Raw genomic sequence first — 22,175 nt, 5'->3', positions numbered from 1 at the left:
ATACCTGCAAAAGTAAAACTGAGTGAGGCAAAAACCTCACTGGTAGTTGTAGTGGTGATGGAGATTCAAATCATAGACTTTGTTGGGGAAAAGCTTTGTGGGATTTGATGTCGAACCTGGAGGGCGAGCACCTAATGAGAGTAGTTAGATTATTAGCTATCATGGAGGAAGTAGGGGTATGAAGACTCTCCAAGGCTGGGCTTTGTCTTGTTGCTGAAGAATGAAATAGCTTTTGCATTGCCAGGCTTGTGTGGCTCATGCAGAACTTGTTTTTGCTTTTTGCTTCTTTGCAGATGAGCACCGGCTACACAGTGGCAAGCTGTGTCTGATTATCCTGACATGCATAGCAGAGGTAGGTTTCTTGTGGGACCCTTCAGCAGATGGTGTGTTACAGGGCCCTACCTGTCGACACATCCCCTGCCGCCTGTTCACCAGGAGCTGAAAATCCACAGTGGTTCTAAGTAATGAGGCCCTCAGGCAATTAATGTTTTGCTGATAAAACTGATGCCATGCTGTTAAAATTTACTTGAGAATTGGATAATCTTACTTGGTATAGCCAACTCACGGGGCAGAGAGAGAAAACAGTGAACCCATGCCTGTTCTTACTTAGCTACTTGAGCACCTTGTGGTGTTACAGGCTTTTAGATGAATAATGTGCTCATGCCTTTCACCTGCTTGCTGCTCATGGTAAGTATGGGCAGTGCTGTATCCCATCTGCCCAAGAAGGGTATGAGTAAATGAAATCTGTGTGGTTGTAGGACAGTAGGAAATCTGGTAGTAGGGAGAGAAAGCAGTATCGCTGGGCTGTGTCAGCAGTCCTGGTGAAGGTGGTCCTGTCTTGTGGGAAGTATGCAGTAATGGCTTGACCTGAATGGTGCTGAGTTTGTGTGGTATTTACATTTTGCTTGCTTGCAATTAAAGACCTTTCTTAGCAAAGAGTAAAAAGCAGCAATGTTCATAACCAGTGTAAGGATTCTGAAGTAATGTTTCTTCAGGGTGCAGTCTAAAAGCCAATTATGTGCATTTCTGTTATTTATAAAAAAGTATTTGTGGCACTCAAGTTCTTCAGGTGGGTGAATACAAGATAAGAAATGCTGTTTCTACATAGCAAGGGCATGTTTTGGCTCTGGTACTAAAGGAACGGTGTATTTATTTTAACAACTTGGCTGTATGGCCTGGAGTAATCACTTTGATTTAGAGCTGGTCTTGAAGCAAGTTTTGCCTGAGGGGTGGGACAGCTTATCAACCTATTTGCTAGTACTGCAGTGACTTGTGGCATGATGGGTCCATTCCTCCACACTGTCACAAGGATTTGTGTGCATTATATAGCACTTGTTAAAATCTTGACACTGCCATGTGTACAGTCCGCAGGTTGGATGAGCAAAGAAGGTAATGGAAAATAGTTAAAGTCTGCATTAGTTGTTGTTTTACTCACTATTTAATGTGGAATTGGGTTCAGAAGGGGTTTAACTTTGTGGGATTGAAGATGTATGGGGACATGAGAAGGTTACACGGGTGTTTTTAACCTTATAGCTACTTATTAGGATCTTTGCACTGGAACACATGATTTGAGAGGCAAGTGGAAGTTGGTGGGTTTGTTATTCATTTCTCCTCCCTCTTTCTTTTCCCCTTTTCAATAGGATCAATATGCTAATGCTTTTCTCCATGATGACAATATGAATTTTCGAGTAAACCTACACAGGATGGTGAGTTTTCCTATGGATGCCTTGCATTGTCTTTGGGATGAGAACACAGTATTCAAGTCCCCGTTTGCTTAAAACTGTGTCACAGACGTCTAACCTAGATTGCTACGGCATGTGGAAACACTGTCAGAAATGCAGCACTTGAGGAACGATTTAAAAATCATTCCCAGAATTTCTCACTCCTTCAAAAGACAAAGAGCTGGTTGCCCTGTTGGTGAATTCAGAGGCCTGTGTAGCTGGGCAGGAACTGTGTGTTATGAGGTCTCTGAAGAGATCAGTAACAGAGAGAATGTTCTTCCTAAACCTTCATCAAGACTTAGCCCTCTTGATATAATAATGTGCAACTGGAGTTACACTGAGTGCTTTGATTTGGCATATGCTTTCCCCTAAATGGGGGGGATTTGTCTTCAAAGAGGAAAATATATTTTCCATAGCTTTTTCCTATAGGTATCCATGGAGGAAGTTTCCTTACCTAGCTCATGAAGTGTTTATATAGTTACAAGTAACTGAGTCCTTCTCCTGACTTAATGCATTCTGTTTTCACGGTGCGGGTGATTGCTACCTCATCTGACACTGGAGCAGTGCTTGAAAGTGTCACTGATCTAGGACAGAAGCAAACATCTTACTTTATAGTAAACATACTGCAAGGGTGCTAGTCTTTCCCACTTGGCAGAAAACTCGCTGTTTAGGTAGCCTCTCTGGCTTATTACTGTCAAGGCTGAAGCTATTTAATACTGCACTTGCTATTAAGAATGCAGATCAGGCATCTGGGTCAGGAGCAAATCAGTATGTTAAACAAGCGAAAGGAACTGCTGTGTGATTTTCTATCCTATGATATAACAATGCCCTCCAGTTACGCAGGTAGAGTAACAAAAACCCAGTGGTCGGTGTGCTGAAAAGCAAGCAAAATTTTGCCTCTGCTGTGGCCTTCAGGATTAATATAGGTGAGATAGCAGTTGGAGAGAGAGACAAAGGGAAGTCTGCAATGGTACTATTTGCATGAAAAATACAGTAATACACAGGATGTCACTTCAGGCTTCTTCTGACTTCTTTTCATCTTTGTGTGTTTGAAGCCAATGAGGCATAGGAAGAAAGCAGCAGACAAGAACCTGCCCTGTCGCCCGCTGGTGTGTGCAGTGCTTGGTGAGTATTGCTAGAGTGCCTGCCTGCTTTTGGTTCCCAAAGCACCTTTTGTTCTGCAGCAGGAAAATGAGATTTGTGGATTAAGGGGAGGGGTGGATGGACATCAAAAGAAAGCAGTTAAGTACTGAAGAGACTTCCAGCTATGGACAGTCCATCTCTATACCTGGCTGCCTCACAGAGAAATTAAATTCAAGATTGCTGCTCTGTATCAAGAAATCCTGTATACATTTACAGTAAGTTTTGTGGAAGCCTTTTGGCCTCTTTCACTTGATTACATAACAATAGTCGGGGCAGTTGATTAATACATTAGGAGTTTTAGGTGAGTGTAGTGACAGTTGGTCACAAGTACTGTCTAGATGATATAATGAGAACAAAACTATGGAAAATACAAATACATTTTGAGGAAGATTTGCTAGGCATTTAGCCTTTTCTGAGTAAAAAAAAAAAAAAAACAACAACAATGTCAGTAGCAAGGATTGGTTTTGCCTGTGGATGTAGAGGCACAGTTGAAAGCTTTTCACACAGTGAATGATTAAATTGTGAGACTCATTGCTGCAGAGGCCAAAAATATAAATGGGTACAGAGATGGATGGAGACTGAATCTATGGGCGGCTCTCAAGCCTGATGAAATGGAAGTAGTCTTGTACTCCAGGATTTTCAAACAGGTGATTGTTGATGGCACAACAAAACTGATGGGGAATGAATCTTCCTAGACTTACCGGATATCATGTACTTTTCCCCTGGACTGTTTTTTGCTAACTATAGAGTCCTATTGCTGGGTGCTTAGGACCCTAGGAGGTTACATCTCACAGTTGTTACCAGTGGCACAACCTAAGTGTTTTATGTTGAAGTGAACATATGTACGTGCCTTTGGTTATGATTTATTAGCTGAACCATAGCAACTTATCTCTTTCAGATGTTTTAATTGTATTTTTGAGCTCTTTACCTCTTATCCTCACGCTGTGTTCCCTTATATGTTAGAGATGTTCTTGATTTTTTTTATTATTTCTTATTTTTATTTTTCCTGAATGAGTCCTAAGTAGAAGTGTAGTCTGTGTTAAGATCAGACTAGGCTTACTTGCTTCAGAATTGATTTTAGGGATAAATAATTGTGTTCTCTACAATATCTTCTCCGAAAGTAAACCTCGGGGTTGTATGATTTCTGGTGAGAATGATTTTCTAAAATGTGCTTCTCAATGGAATTTTCCATTAGTGACAGGGCTTGAAATATGAGAGCAATTCCAAGCATCAGAATTCACAGTGTATTCCTTATTTGACTAATAGTGGGAGAAAGCATATGAGGAAAGCAGTGCCTCAAACAAAATTATATTACATGCCCTCGGTTTCCAGTGTACTTTTTTTTTAATTCCAGCAAAATTTGTTTCTTTTAAGCAGGACTATTGGCTGGTAGGGAGGTTGGTGGGGTAGGTTGATTTCTTCATCACTGTCTTCTAGAATTTAACTGTAGCTAGCTCAATAGTTACTTTATCATTTTCTTTTGTTTCAGATTTGATGGTGGAGTTCATTGTAACACACATGATGAAAGAATTTCCTATGGATCTCTATGTGTAAGTATCTGTGAGCTTGATTCCTAGTTTCATTTGAAGTTTTAATTTGGGTGGAATTCTAGTCATATAACAATCTTCTGGCTGAAATAACGTTGTTGTGGCTGGTGGGGAGCAGGATGGCTTTTCATGAACTCTTCTGGCAACTTTTTCTACTTCTAAAATGTTCTGTGTGCTAGGAAAATTGAAAGTGAAATGAATTTCCACCTTTAAAACTGATTTCCTCGTCTACTTGATCAAATACAAAGAGATTTTTATTCTGAAAGAAACTTCATAATACGCACTCATTGCAAGAATTCTTGGTCTGGAAACTGAAAAGACAGTTTTGAAAAAACAGGGATGACTGATGTGAGGCCTGGAAAAGGTTAGTTATGCGGAGAGTGGGAAAGAAGTTTAAGCCTGAGATAGCTTTGCTAGGCTGCTAGGGTAATACTTAGCAGTGGGGAAAAGGAGAGGAGAAGAGGACAGAGCTGCACATGAACACTCTATGTCCCACTAGGCCCTTAGAATGCTTTGTTCTGCTTTGTCCTGGAGGGCAGAAATAGGATTTAGGCAGGTCATTGGCTTTGCTCTGACTGTACAGTACTGAATTTCCCTCAGGCTTGAACAGCACTATATGCTGCAGAAGAGATACAGATACATAGGTTGTTTTCCCTTAACATAAGTTTTCAGCGTGTTCTGATTTTGCCCAAATAACCCTAAAATTACAGTGCCTTTGTAAGGGTCATATAGTTCAATTAAAAGTTTGTGAGAAATGTATTTTTAATGACAATTACAGAATTAGTTGTAGTTGGGTGGTACGCTGGGATTTAGAACAAGGTTGTGAAGTGCTTGGGCTCAAAGGTAAGGTCACAGCTAGAAACCTCATGAGAATAAAAATAATGAGCTGTAGCAACAATCAGTAGACATCCGTATCTATTCCTTTTGGCATGTTTGTGCAGCCCTTTCACTACGTTCCTGTCTGAAACTGTTTCAGAGCAGACACAGTTATTGCAGACGAAGTGGATATTCTGAATGCACAAATAGTGTGATGATTCTCTGCGTTAAATTTAATAGGTGGCAATATGAATCTGCTCAGTGGAAGGCATATTAATACTAGAAAGAGAAATCCAGCTTCCTTTACCAAAGGTGTTATTTTGTCCATTAAGCGTGTTATGAATTCTTGGTGCAAAGCTGAATAAACAAAGACACCCCACCAGGATGGATGTGACTTCCACAGTGTGGTTTGGGAGTCTGTAGGGCTGGTAGCTGGTTCTCTGACCCCTAAGGCAGAGGGCCTGGGACTGTAATGCCCCCCCCAACCCTTTTTTTCTATGCCTTGCTTTCACCCAGAAAACTATATGCTGCTGCGTACTACAGGTAGGTTTCAGTGCTGAGATATCTCTGCAGAGTATTTTGCAATAACACTGTTGTAATTACAAAAAAAAAAAAAGTTTTATCCTTTACAAGATTCTTTCTGGTCAGTGCCTTAAGTAGTTTTTTGTAGAGGCCAGTTCTCATCTTACAGCCAGGCAAATATGTAGGTGGAAAGGCACTGGGCATTGTCTGGTGCCAGTAACATCAGAAATGGTAGCTTTCTCCCCAGAGCAATTGCTGTTCCTGATCTGAAGACAGCTGTCTGTACTATCGTGGCGGTTTTGCTTCCTTTCTGTTTGAATTTGAGAATCCAATTTGTAACACAGCATTTAATGTGATGCTCAGCTATGACAAGTGGTTTTACCTTTATTCCTCTGAACATAGCCACTTTAGTCCTTAGCCCATTGTTGTGTTTTTGTGATCATATAAGGCTCTAAAAAGAATATATACCATGTGCATATTATTACTTCGGGATTTCAAAAGTCTTATTTTGAACTCTTCACCCCATCTTGAACAATTTCCATGCAATGTTTTTAATTTGATTTCTCCGTTTGTGTGATGTTTAATGTCTCTCAGGAGTGTCTTTTCAGAGAGGTGTTGATATTAATGTATTTTTGAGAAATAAGGATTTAGGAAAAAAGGAATTGTTTCCTTTGAAGTCTGTTTTCCTTCTGTTTTTCTAAATGTCAATAATTAAAAGTAGGTTGGTCTATCAAATTCAAATTTGTATACGTTTTCTATCTTGTCCTTAAAAATAGTAAGTGCTAGGGAATTTACTCACCATGTGATGTATTTAGTTCTGATGGTACTGAAATGTGTTTGTGTACCTAAGAGTTTGTATAACTGCTATAGAGGTGTTATAACCACTATAAAGTGCTATAGAGGCCTGCATGATTTGAAGACTTAAGAATTATACTAGCTGTATGTTGGGTGGATTTCAGAGCTCATAGGTGTATTGCTTGATCATTCTGAAGTTCATACTTCAGCTTGAAAGAAATCTTTTTTTTTTTTTTTAATATAATTAAACTGCATGCCTCATTCAGTCAAACTAAATACCTTGCGGTTTTATTTTCACTGTGTAGGTTCCTTTAGCCTTGTCACTTGGGCCAAAGAAACCAAAAAGCTCAATTGTGACCAGGTTTTCCAAAATCTGGTAGCAATATCTCATGCATCTGGAGCCTGAAAGTCAAGTAACTACATTTGTAGAGCTTATGAGGTCCTCAGGTAAAGTCAGCAAAGAGTGGAAAGTATTAATTAAATATAAAGAGCAACCGATCATGTTGAGCTTAAACTGGTATATAGGCACCTTCCTCTGGTCTAGTCTGGTTCATCCTTAACGGTTGTTGCTTCCCTTTTGGAGCCCCAAACCATGAGCTCCATTCTCCTCTGTTAGGGTTTGTGCTTGTCTGCTTCCCTGCTGATTTCTGAGACTCTGACAGCTTCAGTGTAAAATTACTGGGAAATGCAATGCAGTTGATCCTTTGCATTTTTTTTTTTCTAGACGCTGTATTCAGATTGTGCACAAGCTGCTGTGCTACCAGAAGAAATGCAGAGTGAGGCTTCATTACACGTGGAGGGAGCTCTGGTCAGGTACTTTGCATCTACAGAGATGGTCAAATATAAAAAGCCCAAAGAGTGGGTAGCTGTTTGTCCACGAGTGCTTGTTCTAGTGCTACAGGGTTAAACATGAAGCATCAATTCTGTTAAATCATCTTTATTTTGCAGCTTAGTTGCTACATGCAAATCACCTCTTTTAGAAAGCCAGGTCATTATCATAATGGTAGCTAATTTACTTTCTTGTCTGGCCATGATCACCATGGTATCCAAGTGTCTTTGTTTTTCATTACCTGAGTCCTCCTTCACCTGATTGGAGAAATGAAGTAATGTTTTATGCAGCAGTGTTTCTCTCAGTTATTTGAGAGTGAAAAGGAGGTAGGTTCTTAGATAAAATGGAGGTGGACCCTACTTTTCCTTTCAACTGTAAGAAGTGGATATACATAGAATAGGGTACATAAAATCTCTTGAGGAGAGCAACCTAGAAATGTCAGTGGGGAGGAAGAGATGTGTATAGGTCGGACCTTTGCGTTGATGGCAGATAGTCTGGTTTATGCCACTGGTATCTCTTAAGATAAATCTTAAGATGTTTGATTTTTTTTCTCATAATCTAGTGGATGTAGCATTTTAGGACTGTTTTATGATGCCATCATCGTGTGGGAGGTCTGGGGAGGAGGGCGGCAGAATGGATCAGGAGACCTAACAGGCTTCTTTTGTGGTTATGGTGTGTGCTTCTGTTTTAACCTTGTGAGTGTTGAAGTAGCTCAGCTAGGAAAGTACAGTTAATCCCCAAGCTGTTGTGGCTTAAACAAGAGGTTTACGAAAATTCAAGGGAATGTGGCCCTAATTGTGTATTCCTGGAGATGTACTTGAGACCTAGGATCAGTGACTTGCTGGTGTAATGTAACTCCCATCAGAAATTTGAGAGGGAAGAAGGTGGTGATAAGTGGCTTCTGAAGCTGTTCTTAATTAACACTGAGTACTTCCCTTCAGCAGCTTTGCACAGCTGAGTGTAGGTACAGGAAAACTAACTGACAATCTGAGTCAGGTTCAGTTAATAATTTTTTGCCTTGTGTGACATATGGTCCATTCAGGCTTTCTAAATTATTCCTATAGAAGGTGAAGTGGGTGCCCCTAATTAAGGGATTAGTGATTTCTTTTCTGTTGCTTTCTTCAGAACAGAACCCCTAGAGGCATGGCTGCAGTGTAGTACTAGTTCAGGAGAAGAGCGTTTACAATGCGAATGTCTGTGGTGAATAGAAATTGCATCTGACAGTTTGTGTGATGTCTTCTCAGCAGTTACCAGCAAACTGGATCCATTCCTATTTGGCCAGGGTGAGCTGGATCTTTCCTACACAGTGGCATTATTCAAGTCTCAAATATAATGCTTCCTCCTTGAAGGTACTATTCCACAGTCCAGAGAGCACTGTGAGACATCTTTCAATCTTTAACTTTCCCTTGTTTTAGGGGGAAAAAAAAAAAAAACAATCCTTGCTACACATTGATTCAGTATTCTGGGATGTTCTTGTTAGCTGTCTCTAGCTGGTGTTTGCACAGTGCTTAGGAAATGTAAAGTGCCGCGCAAGTATTAGGTACTGCACATGCTTAGAAAGCAAAGCAGTATAGTAAAAAGCACTCAGGTTGATCAAGTTTCCATGAAGGACCAGGAATGTCTGCGCATCTGATGTAGCTGAAGAGCTCCACCTCCCTTAGCACAGATCTCTGCATGTTTAGGGAGATCCTCTCATGCAGAAGTAAATTACAGTAAGTGTTTTAAATTTTCTTTCTATAGGATTTTGAGGTGAACAGAGATTGCTCAGCAGCTGCTGGGTGATTCATACAGGCTGGCAAGGCCTTGTGTTGACTGATATGTGCACCTGTAAAAGGGCATTTCCTGGCTGCTCCAGGTGTGTATTTCTAGAGTGCTGTTTGTGGCAGACTAAATGCTAATTGCTAGCTCTGTCTTGAGATGTATTTCATAATTAACTCTTACTCCTATCAAGGCTGCTCATTGATTACCCAGAATGTTGCTGCCTTTGATGTGGAAAAAATGGGTATTTTTCTAGTCTTCATCAGTCTGACAGACAATGCCAAACCAGAGTACAGGGACTCCTGCATTCATTTCTTTTCTTCATGTGAGTATATTCCCCTTTGGGCTAAAGGATTAGTTGTCACTGCTGGATGAGTGGCTAAAAGGGAACATCTACTCACCTGAAGGTCTGAGATCTCAGTTGCTCCATCAGGCATGCTTTACAGAAGGTCTTCAAGCCTACACTTGTCTTCTTAAATTACAAGGTATGTGATGACCGGAGCAAAGCTGCAGTTGTGCAGTGTGGATAACAGCAGTGGAAGCCCCCAAACGGAGCTGAGTGGAGCAAAGCAGGTGGAGGGAATTGCTGTAAGGAAGCCTTGAAAGGAGGGGAGAGAATTGTACCTAGAACATAACAGGTAGAGAGTTGTTTCAGGAAGAAAACTGAGTGGGAGAAAAAGACAAAGGGAATACTGTGGGGTGAGGAGGTAGTCTGTATGGAGCGTGGAGGATCCAAGACAGAGGTTGTAGGTGGAAGCAGTAGCAACGACTAGAGCATTCTGCTCACCTGCTGTTTCTAATGGTAGCTGCTCTCTAAGAAAAGCCACTCTTGTCATCTGATGGATACATAGATGCTCTTCCTTTGTGGGTGCTTTGTCTTTGGTATGGAAGGCCAGCAGGACTTCAAGAAAGTTTCTGCCTTTCCTTTTTTGATTACAAAGATGGCAGAGAAAAGCAGTGGAGCTACGTGCTTGGCATCTCTCAGGACACACATCCATCTGTTTGTGCAGTTTGCGATACTTTAATTTTTTGGATGTGCCACTATATACCACATTTTTTGCATGTGGTCTTACTTCTGCTTGTCTTCTTTTTTCAGTATCTGAGTTTGAAGATGGAAAACATTGTTTCTGAGTCTTTGGTTGTGATCTAGCCTTAGCTTCTACATTAGACTGATTTTTTAAAAATTATTATTAATTTTTTTTTCCTCCATGTTAAGCGAAGGGGCCAGGGCACTCAACACAGTATAAATTTCCAGCCGAGCTGACCAGATGACCAAGAATGTTTAGCTGCCAGAGAGTGGTCCAGCGGATTGCAAATGGCATGAGTGGAGGTGCAGAACAGACAGGACAGAAAGGAAGATCTGTAGGTGGCAAAAGTAGTATGTGTAAACTGGCTCTGACTAGAGAGAGTGTAAAAATAACTATCTGATTGCTGGTGGAGCTGGACTTCAGAATATTCTAAAAACAGTACTAGAGCAAAAGCAATTGCGTCTTGATCAGTCTATGGAAATGATTACCACGTGCAGTTGCTGATAGATGGCCCAGACATTCAGATCCAGAGACTCCTTCTGATCTTGGTGCATAATAAAGAGAACTTTACAGCAGCTTATCTTCAGTTCAATCAGCTGTGGTTAGTATATGTCTCTTCCCTTTGAGCTCTGAAGAAAATCTTCAGGTTTTTTTCGTATGATAGTGTGCTGCTATTGATGACTAGCGTGGAAATTTTGGCCAAAGTTGGAAATCTTAAGTGGAAATGATTGTGTTCCCCTATTTCTGTATAGACATTTTGGGCAATTTGCAGATCTCCTGGGCTGTTATGCCAGGTAGCTGATACTTTTAAAATGCTGATTTATTGAATGTCAAGTGCAAGTTAACTTAGAGCTAATGAGGAAACTTTACTTAGTAGCAAACAGTTCCCTGCTCTCAGAAATACCATGTTACGGCCAATGTTTTTCTTAGGTTCCATTCCTTGTCATGTGAGAAAGGTTGATTTTGCTGGTCATAGAGTTGGGGCTGGGTTTTAATTGTCGAACTCTTTTCTGATATATACAGCACTTGGGTGATGAAAGATGTTATATATGTTGTTGTCAAGCATGTATAAGCTGTGCCAAAAGAATTTTTGTGAGTCATTTAAGCTTTTTATTTAAAAATACCTCATTTCTTCAACTCCTCCCACCTCAAAATTAGTAATGCTTGAGCAGTTCACTCTGAGCTTAGGGGGTGCAGGTAACTTCTTTGCAGTTGCTATGGTTTGCTTTAAGCAAAAGTCATGTTTAAAGAAACAGGAAAGCAGTTCTAATGTAGACTTATAATAGCAAGAGTAGATAATTAAAAACTATATAGTAGTGAATAATGGTGAGATAGCCATTTATCAGGGTGGTTGAATATGAAGTTGGATTGAAAATGAGATTAGCTATTAGAAAGCACTGAAGATAGATTCACAAATTATTGTAACATACAGGCTACAGCTTCTTGTCTCGTAGCTTCATTATTTTTGACACATGCTGAATGTACTCTTTAAACGGAGGTGCTTCAAATATGTAGCATCATCAAGAAGTTAATTTTTATCCATTTTTATTTTAGGATTGTCAAAGCAGACTTTTGCAATGCTATTGGACAAAATATAGTTTTATACTTTGTGTGGACTCCTCAGATCTTTTTGTCAGTTTCTGTGTTTATAACGTGGGAATAATATCATGCTGAACTTTTTTGGGGGTGAATACTAAAGAGGTGAAAGGTTCCTCTGTGGAACATATTAAAGTAAAGAATATTTTGAAGGTGGAAAGTAACCCTTTCAGTAAGTATAATGCACTTGTCCTTGTATAGTGTATGTTTAAGTCGGTGTTGTTTAGTCACTTGTATCTTGCTTTGGTAGTTCTATTGAAATATTAATTACTAATAGTATTTATTACCTATGGCATTTCTGGTTCTCCAACAATTGATAGTCTGCTTCAGCGCTCTGATCTGTGTTGCTGAACAGATTGGAAATCAGGTATTGTTGCATCTCCCCTTCATCTCTAATTCTGCCATCACTGTAACATTCTGCAGCAGCTACCTGACAAGGGGAGCTTGTCTTGAAGCTTTTGTGGAGACAGGATTCATATACTGTTTAGTGCACTGGTAAATTGTCTGATCACTAGGCGCTAGGAGGGTTTGACAGCATATAGAGCTGCTTGGCCAGTTAGAAAATTACTTAAAGATTTTTTTGGGGGAGAAAAAGGATAAAAGACCTAGAATTTGACCTTCTTCCAAACATGCAAAATGTCTTATATGGCTTTAAAAATACTATCAAGGCTGAAGATCCGAGGACAGTGTCTTCTGCATGTGGGTGATGTCTTAATGGAGTTCAGAGGAAGCAGTCATTTAACCAATGCCCTTCTGCAGTTGATGATATAGGTGATGCTACTGTGGTCATTTCTGTGCAATTAGGAATTCCATAGATAGAGGAACAAAAAAGAAATGTTTTTAAGCTGAGAAAGATGACACAAGCGTAAAAGAATGTCTCTTCAGCACAACATCTTCAAAGGTTATAATAAAGGTCGTGCATAGGGGCAGGGTGGAAGGAACAGGAGTTTGTGTGTTGAGCATAAAATCTTCTCATAAAATGAAATCTACGGTGAGAACAAAGGCCTGTTTGTTAACTGGTTCTACTTGAAGCATTCTGTTTTGGGAAGAGAAAGAAATCATTACGTGAGACTTGACCTTTCAAACACCTTCCAGCAAAAACGCTTTCTGACTTCACTCTGCTGCTTGTACATTCTAAAGAGGACTGCAGAACAAATGCCGGAGTTTTAGCACCCTTGTGTCTCTACCTAGTGCAAGCTTGACCTGGTGCTTACCCTCTAATTTCACCATGCCTTATGGCTGTGGGATGTTGGTCCAACCTTCTGAAGCTACATATCAGAATTTACATCTCCTAGGCACATATGCTGTGCTGGAGAGCTTGGATCTCACAGAGTTGTTCGTGAGTGTAAGATGATGCTGTTTTTTTTTTTTTTTAAAGGGAGTGTCACCCCATGCAGGAATGAGGCTTGAAGTGGGAAGAATGGGGTCCCTCTGTAGCTCCCATGGAGAGGTGGAGCTGCTGAAAACATCGATAGTTCAGTCGGAGCACTGGGAATTGGGAGAGGAAGAGGCAACAGGAACGGGAGTTCTGGGTTGATGGGGTGGGTGGTAGGAGTGTCAGGTCTTTGGAGTCAGAGGGGATCCGGACCTGGGAGGCTAAGGTGAATTTAAGGTGAATTTGAGGTGATAGTGTGTTAGAAGGACTGAGGGGCCCTGAGTATGGGAGGTTGGAGAAACTGGGTAAAATGGGGTTGGAGTAGGATGAGAAATGAAGACACACGGTTTCTTAGGAGGGCTGGAGAGGCTGGGAAGTGTTACTGCATAGGAACTTAGGGTTAGAAATCACCATGTGATCTGATGCGGGAGCTTTTCAGTATTTTTAACTTTCAGGGATGGGACTAAATATCGGTTTCCTATTCTCTTATTTGAATGTCTTCCTGGGACCTTATTTTGGTGTGGCAAACTGAGGAATGAAAGCTAGTGTCTAGCTAAGGTGTCTATCCTGCTTTATTTGTCAGCGCTTCTTAATTTATTGTAGACTTGAAAGAAGAAAGGATGTTTTCTTATCAGGATGATGTTTTGCCTGTTTCAGCCGTGCTTGTGACTTCTTTCTTTGCCAAGAAAGACGTGAGCAGGATTTCACAGGTCTTGTGTTAACATCCTGAGGGCAGATGTTAGCCATGGGACTGCAAAAACGACGTTTGCTGGACGCTGGCCCCTGGCATGTGTGGCAGCAGTTTTATGCTCTGTGTGCTTGGTTTGGATGCAGGCTGCTGGCCTTCCTGATTGCCGGGTAGCAGCTCCTTGGGGCAGATTGGGCAGTTTCTGCAGAGCTCAGGTGACAGAGCACTTGAACGGATGAATTTGTTGGTTTATAAAAACAAACTTGTAAATTTATAAAAGTTGCGTTATTTCCCTCTGTGCTATTAATTGATCTTACTAGTGTTTAGTATTATTTATTTAACTAGTCCTGTGAGAATTTAGGAAAGGATGAAAACTGAAAGATCGTCTTATAAAAGAAATGTTGTCTGTAGCTATGATGTATATTGTGGGTTGATACCAATTGATTTTTTTTTAATTACTTCTGTTAGCTCCATGTTATCCCAAAGAAAATCCCTGTCCCATCTTACAAAGCGAACTATAAGCAGATAATGTATGATCAGAAGAAAGACTACGAATGCTATTCTCAGCTGGTTGGCCAATTTCATATTAACCTTTCCACATCACCTTTTTCAACCAAAACTCTTCTGTGGTAACAGCATTTCACATCTAGTAAAATATTGTGTAAGAAATGCAAATACATAAATAAAGCGGCTTTCTTATAAAAGAATATTCTAAACTCCCTGTCTGTAGCATTTTTAGGAAGTATCTCCTTTTACTTATGTATTTGGGGGATTGGACTAGATGATCTTTCAAGGTCCCTTCCAACACCTAACATTCCATGATTCTGTGATTTCTTAGTGTACTTTTACTTAATTGTAGTGACTATCACTTCCTTTTAATATATTTTAACACTACCAGTAAGGAGTTTGACTCCAGTTACTGATGGAGGGGAAAAAAAATAACATCAGATTTGTAATTATTATTCATCACCTGATGAGGTCAGGATGGGAGTTCTTCATCGACAGAGCCTTGCTCTGCTCAGATGAGCACAAAGGAAGTTTAGTCGTTTCAGTGGACATCTAGCAACCTTTTAGTCGTACTGCTTGGCAGGTCTCATCTGGATACGTTGCTCTGTGCTGCAATGTATTTACTTAAGTAAAGCTAGCTAACACCAAAGAATTGGGTTGTGCATCCCTAAGAGTTTGTAGATCATGGTGACCTAGTAGAGAGTGTGATAATCTCTTGTGGGAAACAGTCTCACTGATGATAGAAAGCTTACAGAAAAGCTGTTTACGCCTGTTTCTTCTTCTGTGCGGAGGGGTTGCAGCGCTCAGAATGCAGTGACTTATCCCCATGCCCTTCTTGTTTTCAAGAAGCAACACTCCTAGGTCCCTTACTTTGTCTTTCGATATCCTTGCTCAGTGTTTCTGCTCTTTCTCCTCATGCTCATCCTTTCTAAATTGGCTCTGATTTTAGACCCTGTGCAAAAATGTGCAATCTTAACTCCCAAGACTACTATTTAATTAAGTGTGAACCTGCACTATCGGCTGGAGTAGAATTAAGCTCAATACTTCCCTTTTCTTTAAAGAGGAACGTAGCTTGTAGGTGTTTGCTTTTTAATTATTTCACAGTTTTTATTTAACTTTTTTAAGAAAAAGACACGTTGCTCATCTGAGTTTTAGCTGAAGTTAGAAGATTCGTTTTCTCTGTTACTGCTTGCTGGAATGCTGTCAAGCAGCATTGCTCTGGCAGCAGCAATCAGCATTTCCATTAAGCTTGCAATTTTCACACCATTGGCTGCAGTTAGGTGGGAACAGTGAGTCCCAGGAATGGGGGCTATGTAAGGTAAGTAAAGGGTTGGAAACGGAGTGGCTTACTCAACTGATCCTGGGAACCACAGGTTATGCCAGCATGTGCTCTCGCCCTTGGCGTGATGTTCTTCCTTATGAAGAATAAGGCTGCTTTTGTGCTTATACCCTAAAAGTCGTGGGGAGAAGAGGGAACAGCTGTCGATCTCCAAGATGCTGGCAGTGGGGGGCCTGCCAATAATAAGCTGCTGTCTGCTGCAGAGCTTTGGTGGCCGGGAGCAGGAATGCGGCAAGCAGGGAGGCAGCGGTGGCAGCAGCCCTCCAGCCAGGTGACCGTTCCCCCTGCGAGCAGGTTGCTTCCTCCTTATCAGAGCAAAGGAGAGGAGCTGAAGCATGTTAAATAGCGATGCTGGCAAAGCTCGTATTGCTTCCCCTGCCCTCCTGAGAGGGGGCTGCGGTGACGGTGCAGCAGCTCTGGTTTCCAGCACTTTGGCTGATTGACGGGAAGCAGCAAGCGCCGTGTCCCTGAGTAATTGGTTAGCGTGTCCAGGGATGCCGGGATGGATAGCTCGTGCCTCGGGGGTTTTGGTGCATTAGTTTGTAATAGCAATGGAGCTATTTCTTGGACACGTTTCGTGTTCCTACTGCTCTATCTGGAAACTACCTTTGGTTCTTTTCTGTCAAAACCTATCTGCAGACATTCGTCTCCTGCTGGGTTTGTTTTGATCACCGTTCAACTGAGTGGTTGCCCGTGCTGAACACGGCCAGATCTGCTCCTTCCTAACGCTCAGGTCATCGCTGTATAACGCATTTGAGCCTTTTGCTTCCCTACCTCTGAACTTCTCATTTATCACAGGTGATTACTCTATTCCAGGGTCTCTCTTCCTCCTTGCAACAGCACAGTGAAACCAGTGAGGATATGTGGTTATCCCAGCTTGGGTCTTATGATCTCCAGCCTGGAGTAGGAACCTGGTCTGGGCTGTGGTTATGGTATTGTCACATCGTGCGAGTCTGTTATTTCCACACCTTGTGCTATAGTTTCCCTAACATGTGAAGGGAGTCATGCTGAATTTTAGAGTCTGGAAGAGTGTTTGAGAAAGCATTGGTTGGCCTGTTATTCTTCAACAGGTAATTGATGTTGGCTGCTGTTATAGACAGAATACTGTGTTTAGGTGGGCCTTTGCTCTGACCTGGTACAGCCGGTGGTGTTCTTGCTAGCTCGCTGATGTAGAGCTGCTCAGATGCCAGGGGACAGATCTGTATTCAGAAACAGTGACCAGCTTCTGGGGGATCTCTGCTTCCCAGAGCCTGATCCCTCTCTTCCAGTACAAGAAAGAGAAGCAGAGGTATGGCTGGTGGTTACAAGGTCATATTGCTGCCTTCAACAGCCCGGCTCACGTAATTCCTTTTTTGCTGAAGATTGAAGCCAGCTCTATTTCCACTTTGGGCACTGCAACAGACAGAACAGTGCTGTTTCCTATCTAAAGCTGGAGCAGTTGAAGCACAAAGACTGAAGTGCTGCTTCCAGAGAAATTGAATTCAGTTTCTCCTTAGTTCCAGCCTAGTGCACTAATTCTTGCCAGGTCTGCTATGCCGTGTGCTACTGTGAGTGGGACGGACCTTGCCTTGAGAATATGTTCAAGTGAATACGCTGCCTGTAGGAAGTCCTGGAGGGTTACTGTGCTGCTGAAGCACTTGGTGGCTCAGGATTTCTGTGTAGCAGGGAGGTATTGCCTTGTTGTCATTATCAGCTGCCCTGTAGTGCCGTGCGGGTGGAGATCATCTGAAGGGGGATGCGAGTTGAAATGTTGAAAGCAGGACACCGAACATATTGGTGATACAATGGTAACTTCCAGAGGGAATTGGAAAATCACTGTTCTTCCCAGTGCCTTCTGAGAGCCTGAGGGTAGAAAACCAGAGGATATTAGTGGAGTACAGGATCCCTGTTAATTGGTCTTACACTGTACCTTCTGGAGAGCCCTCACATCTTTTTTTTTTCCCCTCCTTTGTTCCTTTGTTGAGGGCCATTATATGCACCATTAGAAAACTTTTTGACCTGCGAGCACAACAGATGCGGCGACAGAGGCTTCCATACTGTGCTCAACTCATCCAAGATCTCATTGATGTGTGTCTCAGGGCTGTTCTCTTCTGCTCGGTTGTGCAATAGCACATCAGAGCCTTCTGATGCTTGTGGCAGAGTCTGTGCTACATTCTGACTTGCCCAAGGGACGGTGCTACTTCTCTTCCTTTCCCTTTTTTCTACTTAACCTACCCCCATGCTCCTGTTGCGTTACACGTGAGCCAAACACTGAACACAGACACTGAATAGAACAAAAACTGTCTGAATCCCGGATGTGCCAAGGCTGAATTTACTTCTGTTTGAAACAAGGCTTAGAGGGAAAGGAGGTAAGTCTGCAATGGGAGGAGGAATATAGGGGAGGAGGAGGGAAAGAGGGAGGGCAGCTGTCCAGACCCGGAATTGCCTTTTTTGTGGTAGAAGAGAGGAAGAGAAGCTGGCTGCCCACAGCCTCCTTACAGAGGATTAGCTTGCAAAAGGGCAGCAAATGGCTGAGCAGGAGTACTCTTGCTCCTCAGCACACAGACTGGTCACAGGAGCGGATAAGGAAAAAATGTCAGTACTCACAAGCAGCTGCATGGTGGAGGAGCTAAGAACCTCCTTCACTGCAGCCATTTCAGTTTAAAAAGCTGGGAAGGTATCTGTAAAAGCTGATGATCTCATTTTTTTCCTCCTTTGGCTATAATAATCCTTGGGAGTGAAAATTGCCTAAAACCTGGTCTGGATGAGTTGCACCACTGTCACATACAGCCAGTCATATGGCTTCATGCCCAATTTAAGCGTCCACTCAATGTGCTTATCTACTTGGTTTTGAGGCTGTAAATGTAGGTGTTCGAGGTTCTGTTCTCTGCTTGCTGACTTGTGAAGCATAGTAAGGGTGCTCAGCTAAGGGCACAAAATGAGGAGCTCACATACAAATACTGATTGCTGCTAATTTACTTCAGTTACAACTTCCTGTTTTTGTTGCTAAAGAAGTTCTGGCGACACTTACTGCAATGTGAAATTACGGATTTTGAGGCTTACTGTAGTGGGTGTATTGTATCCTGGTAAGGGATGCCAAAGACAGGTATCTTTAGAAAAAAAATACTCGAGTGTATTGCAAAAAAACAAGTGCTGTTTTCCAGTTCATATTGAAACAGATCTCTCGCTCAAACCATCCATCACTGTTAAATCCTGGAACAGAAATTTGGATAACGTGGCTGAGGCGAAGCGAGGACTATAGTTCTGTCTGTCTGCACAGCTGAGAAATTGAACTGCTGCTCCACTGGGAGCAAACATGGATAATTTCATGGCTAGTGTAAGAGGGCAGCCTGCAGACTGGATACGAGAGGAAAACAGTTTATTGCAGTCGGGAAGAAGTGACACATCTGCTTTGGCTTCAGGTTGCTCAGGAACAGCAGTAACGGTGCCCCGTCGAAGCTCAGGGATGGATGGATGTTCAGCCAGCTGGACCTTTGCTCTCAGGATTTATTTGGTGTGTGTAATTGTCACTGAAGGGCACCCGGCATCTGAAGCTGGGTCTCAGAGCTGTTAATCCTGAAAAACTTCAGGGCATAGCTGCCCTCATTTTCAGTGCAGGTCTGCCTCACAAGCAGAGGCTACAAAGGTAGTCATGGGTTTAGACTCGTATTCCACAGTGTTGCTGTTCCTTTCTTTGAGCAACTTGAACAGAGGCTGGTGCAGAATGTGCTGGCAGAGGAGGAGGTTGGTTGTTCTCTGAACATTGGTGCAGGTAAGAGCACTACAGCTTGTGGGGTTCCCAAACTGTTGGGTATTTATCTGTGCAGTGCACACAGTTACTGTAAACCTGGAAGACCAGCTCGGAGCCCGGCACTGAGTACCTATTTGATGTGAAGCGTCCCTCTCTGTCCTAGTTCTTAGGAAGTAACAACACAGGTAAGTTATGAGTTGATGCCGTGCGATTCAAGTACAAAGATGGATTTCAAGAAGCGGTAATAACTTGTCTTTCATGCTGAAACAGGAAAATTAAACACGAGCGAACTTATTACAGCGGATGTTGGGGCAGAGCAGCAGTTCTTTATATTGATGACAACGCTTAAATAAAAAAAAAAAAGAGCAGTGCAAGTGCTTCAGAGATGTATCTGAGAAATACTGCAAAGGACAGTTGTAGGGTGCTTGCCCCTGTCAGTCAGTGAATACTTGTGCTCTAGACAGTGATGGTTAGGCTCTTTGTTTTAAAAATGTCTTCTCACCACTAGCAGCTTTCACGTTCACGATGTCTGGATGTTCAGTGCCTTCTCTTCACGCTGTGCGACCACCTGCTGCCAAAGGCTTTTCAACAGGGTTCTGCTGGAAGTGCGAGAGGCGATGGTACAAAAATACGAGGCTTCGTGCCATTTATTGTGGAAAAAACAGAGCTCTGCTGCTCTGCCTTCAGAAAGCCCAACTGCAAGTAGTTGAACAGCAGCACAGGGGCAGGAGAAGTGGTTATACGGAGTCTTGTGGCTCGGAAAGAGGTAACATCATGCTTATAAGTATTAAATAGAGAAATGGCTAACAAGCTGCTGTGACAGAGATGCAGGGCAGCTGTCTTCAGTCCAAAGCACTGGCTGCGGGAGACTGTACTTTCTGCTGTTGGAGGCTTGGTTACCTTGGAAACCTGTTTTTAGCTGGATTTCTGCTCCAGTGGAGAGCCAATCTGTACCTGCTACTTCTTTGTTTTGAAATGGCTGTTTTGCAGAAAAATACCTGACAGGAGTGTTTCCAGAGCTGGAATCCAGGCTCTGATTTCACTCTGATTTTGGTCCCAGGTGTTTGAGTGTCTGATGATGAGATGCTGATGGTATTGGGAGTTGTGTGGCAGGAGTGAAAAGGTATCAGTATTTCTGCTCCACAAATTTATCTCCTGTCATGGAAGGGAGGGAGGCTGCTGCTGCTATTTAATTCCTGGAATAGACCTGAAAGAAAAGTCACTTGCCTGTCTGGAGTTTGCAGAGAACTTTGTTCAATCTGATTTGCAGTTGAACATCAAGCCATCAGCTGATAGATCGGAATAAATTGAAGTAACTTCTGTATGTGATGAGTAAATATCCTCACTACGATTGTAGACTTATCTTTTTGGGGCCATATATAAACTTTTGATCGTCCTTGTGAACTTCTAGTATTGGAAGGCAGTGGTTGCAGGTCTGTATTCATAATCTCTGAAAGTTTGTTTAATTCCAGAATTTACGAGTCTCTTCACATCTGTTTTTTTACTGTGGTTTTCTGGTTTTATCTTTTGAGTACCCTGTAGTCCTGAAGGAAGGGTGAGGGGGGGATTTGAGTTTTGCCCTTACCTCATTCTTGTTCCCTGTTCTTTATCTACTCCTGTTTCATAGCCTGTACCTTTGGGCCCTGTTGAATGATCCATTTTCTATTTGCAATGGGGTTCTTCCAAACTAAAGTTGGTTTTCTTGCAGGCTTACTAACTAGTATGTAATAATTGAGTAGATAATGATAGTGTTTGAAGGTGGTAGTAATTACTTCAGTTCATATTGCATAGAAATCTGAGGTCATATTTAAACTTTATAAATCCATGGACAATTTATTTTGCCTGCTCAAATGGCATATCTCAAATCTTTTATTTGGTACTGGGTGATAACTGCTAAAGTGTCTCACTGACCAGCTTTCTCTTTTAGCATCTGGAACTTGCGGAATGTGGTTTCTAACAGTCAAGCCTTTCTAGAGCCTTGCAAGTTGTGGTGAATTTTGAGAGTCCAAGTATTCCTGGTTGGTTTGGCTCTGGATTAGTACACCAGAGATATCTGTCCCCAGGCTGCTCCTGGGGCTGCTGAACTATTGCGTGTGTTGTTTTGGTTTGTTTCAAATGTTCTTTCCTGACTGCACCAAACCATGAGCAGCAGTACGTTTTGTGGAAGTGCTGCCACAAACTGGGGAGAAAAGGAACAGGTTAACAAATTCTAGTTTCACCTGTAAGAAATCAGTAGATGCAGCTAGCAATTAGGAGGTAATCAAGAACCTTTAAAAAAGTCTTTTTTGTGTTCCAGTTTGACTTTGTAGGCCATCTATTTCAGGTTTTTTAAGTCTTGAAACTTGTTGACTTCAGAGCAGAGAGTACATTAAGAATCTATTCTAGGCAGGTGTCAGCTTTAGACCTGAGCAGGTATCCTGCAGAAGAAAATAGCTTTTTTTTTTAAAAAAAAAAAAAAAGAAATTCTAGAACTTGAAGCAACAAGGTAAAGAAATTTCCATTTCATTCAAGTGTATAGAATGCAATTGCTTATTGTAAAGTCTGTGTGATTAAAGTTCTTTTAGCCAACCTTTTTGTTAATTCCCCCATCACTAACTGATATTGGGTGGTTACAGCAGAAGCCTTTGTTTTCTTTCTCAAGGCAAGTGTGAACCAGATCTGTAGTCTTTACTGCACAGCCCTAGATAACTGACACAATAAAGTAGTACATCCTTCCTTGTACCATTGCAGCAGCATTGACATAGAGCTACAGAAGAGCTATGCTGTTTTGTTTTTTCATCT

The 22,175-nt window shown here is 41.8% G+C and overlaps 1 protein-coding gene across 6 annotated transcripts in view; it reads left to right on the top strand.

The window, feature by feature from the left end:
- The window catches only part of ARMH3 (armadillo like helical domain containing 3), a 123,037-nt gene that overhangs the window by 31,377 nt on the left and 69,485 nt on the right, over positions 1–22,175 (top strand). For all 6 annotated transcript variants that reach the window (XM_035547566.1, XM_050711791.1, XM_050711792.1 and 3 more), the window contains 5 exons: positions 294–352; positions 1,641–1,706; positions 2,777–2,846; positions 4,354–4,414; positions 7,269–7,357. In XM_035547566.1, coding sequence (XP_035403459.1) covers positions 294–352; positions 1,641–1,706; positions 2,777–2,846; positions 4,354–4,414; positions 7,269–7,357 — 345 coding nt within the window. The remainder of the gene's footprint in view (positions 1–293; positions 353–1,640; positions 1,707–2,776; positions 2,847–4,353; positions 4,415–7,268; positions 7,358–22,175) is intronic.

The sequence above is a fragment of the Cygnus atratus genome, chromosome 7 (genome assembly GCF_013377495.2).
Source record: "Cygnus atratus isolate AKBS03 ecotype Queensland, Australia chromosome 7, CAtr_DNAZoo_HiC_assembly, whole genome shotgun sequence".
Lineage (NCBI taxonomy): Eukaryota > Metazoa > Chordata > Aves > Anseriformes > Anatidae > Cygnus > Cygnus atratus.
This window is presented reverse-complemented; position numbering and strand designations above follow the sequence as displayed.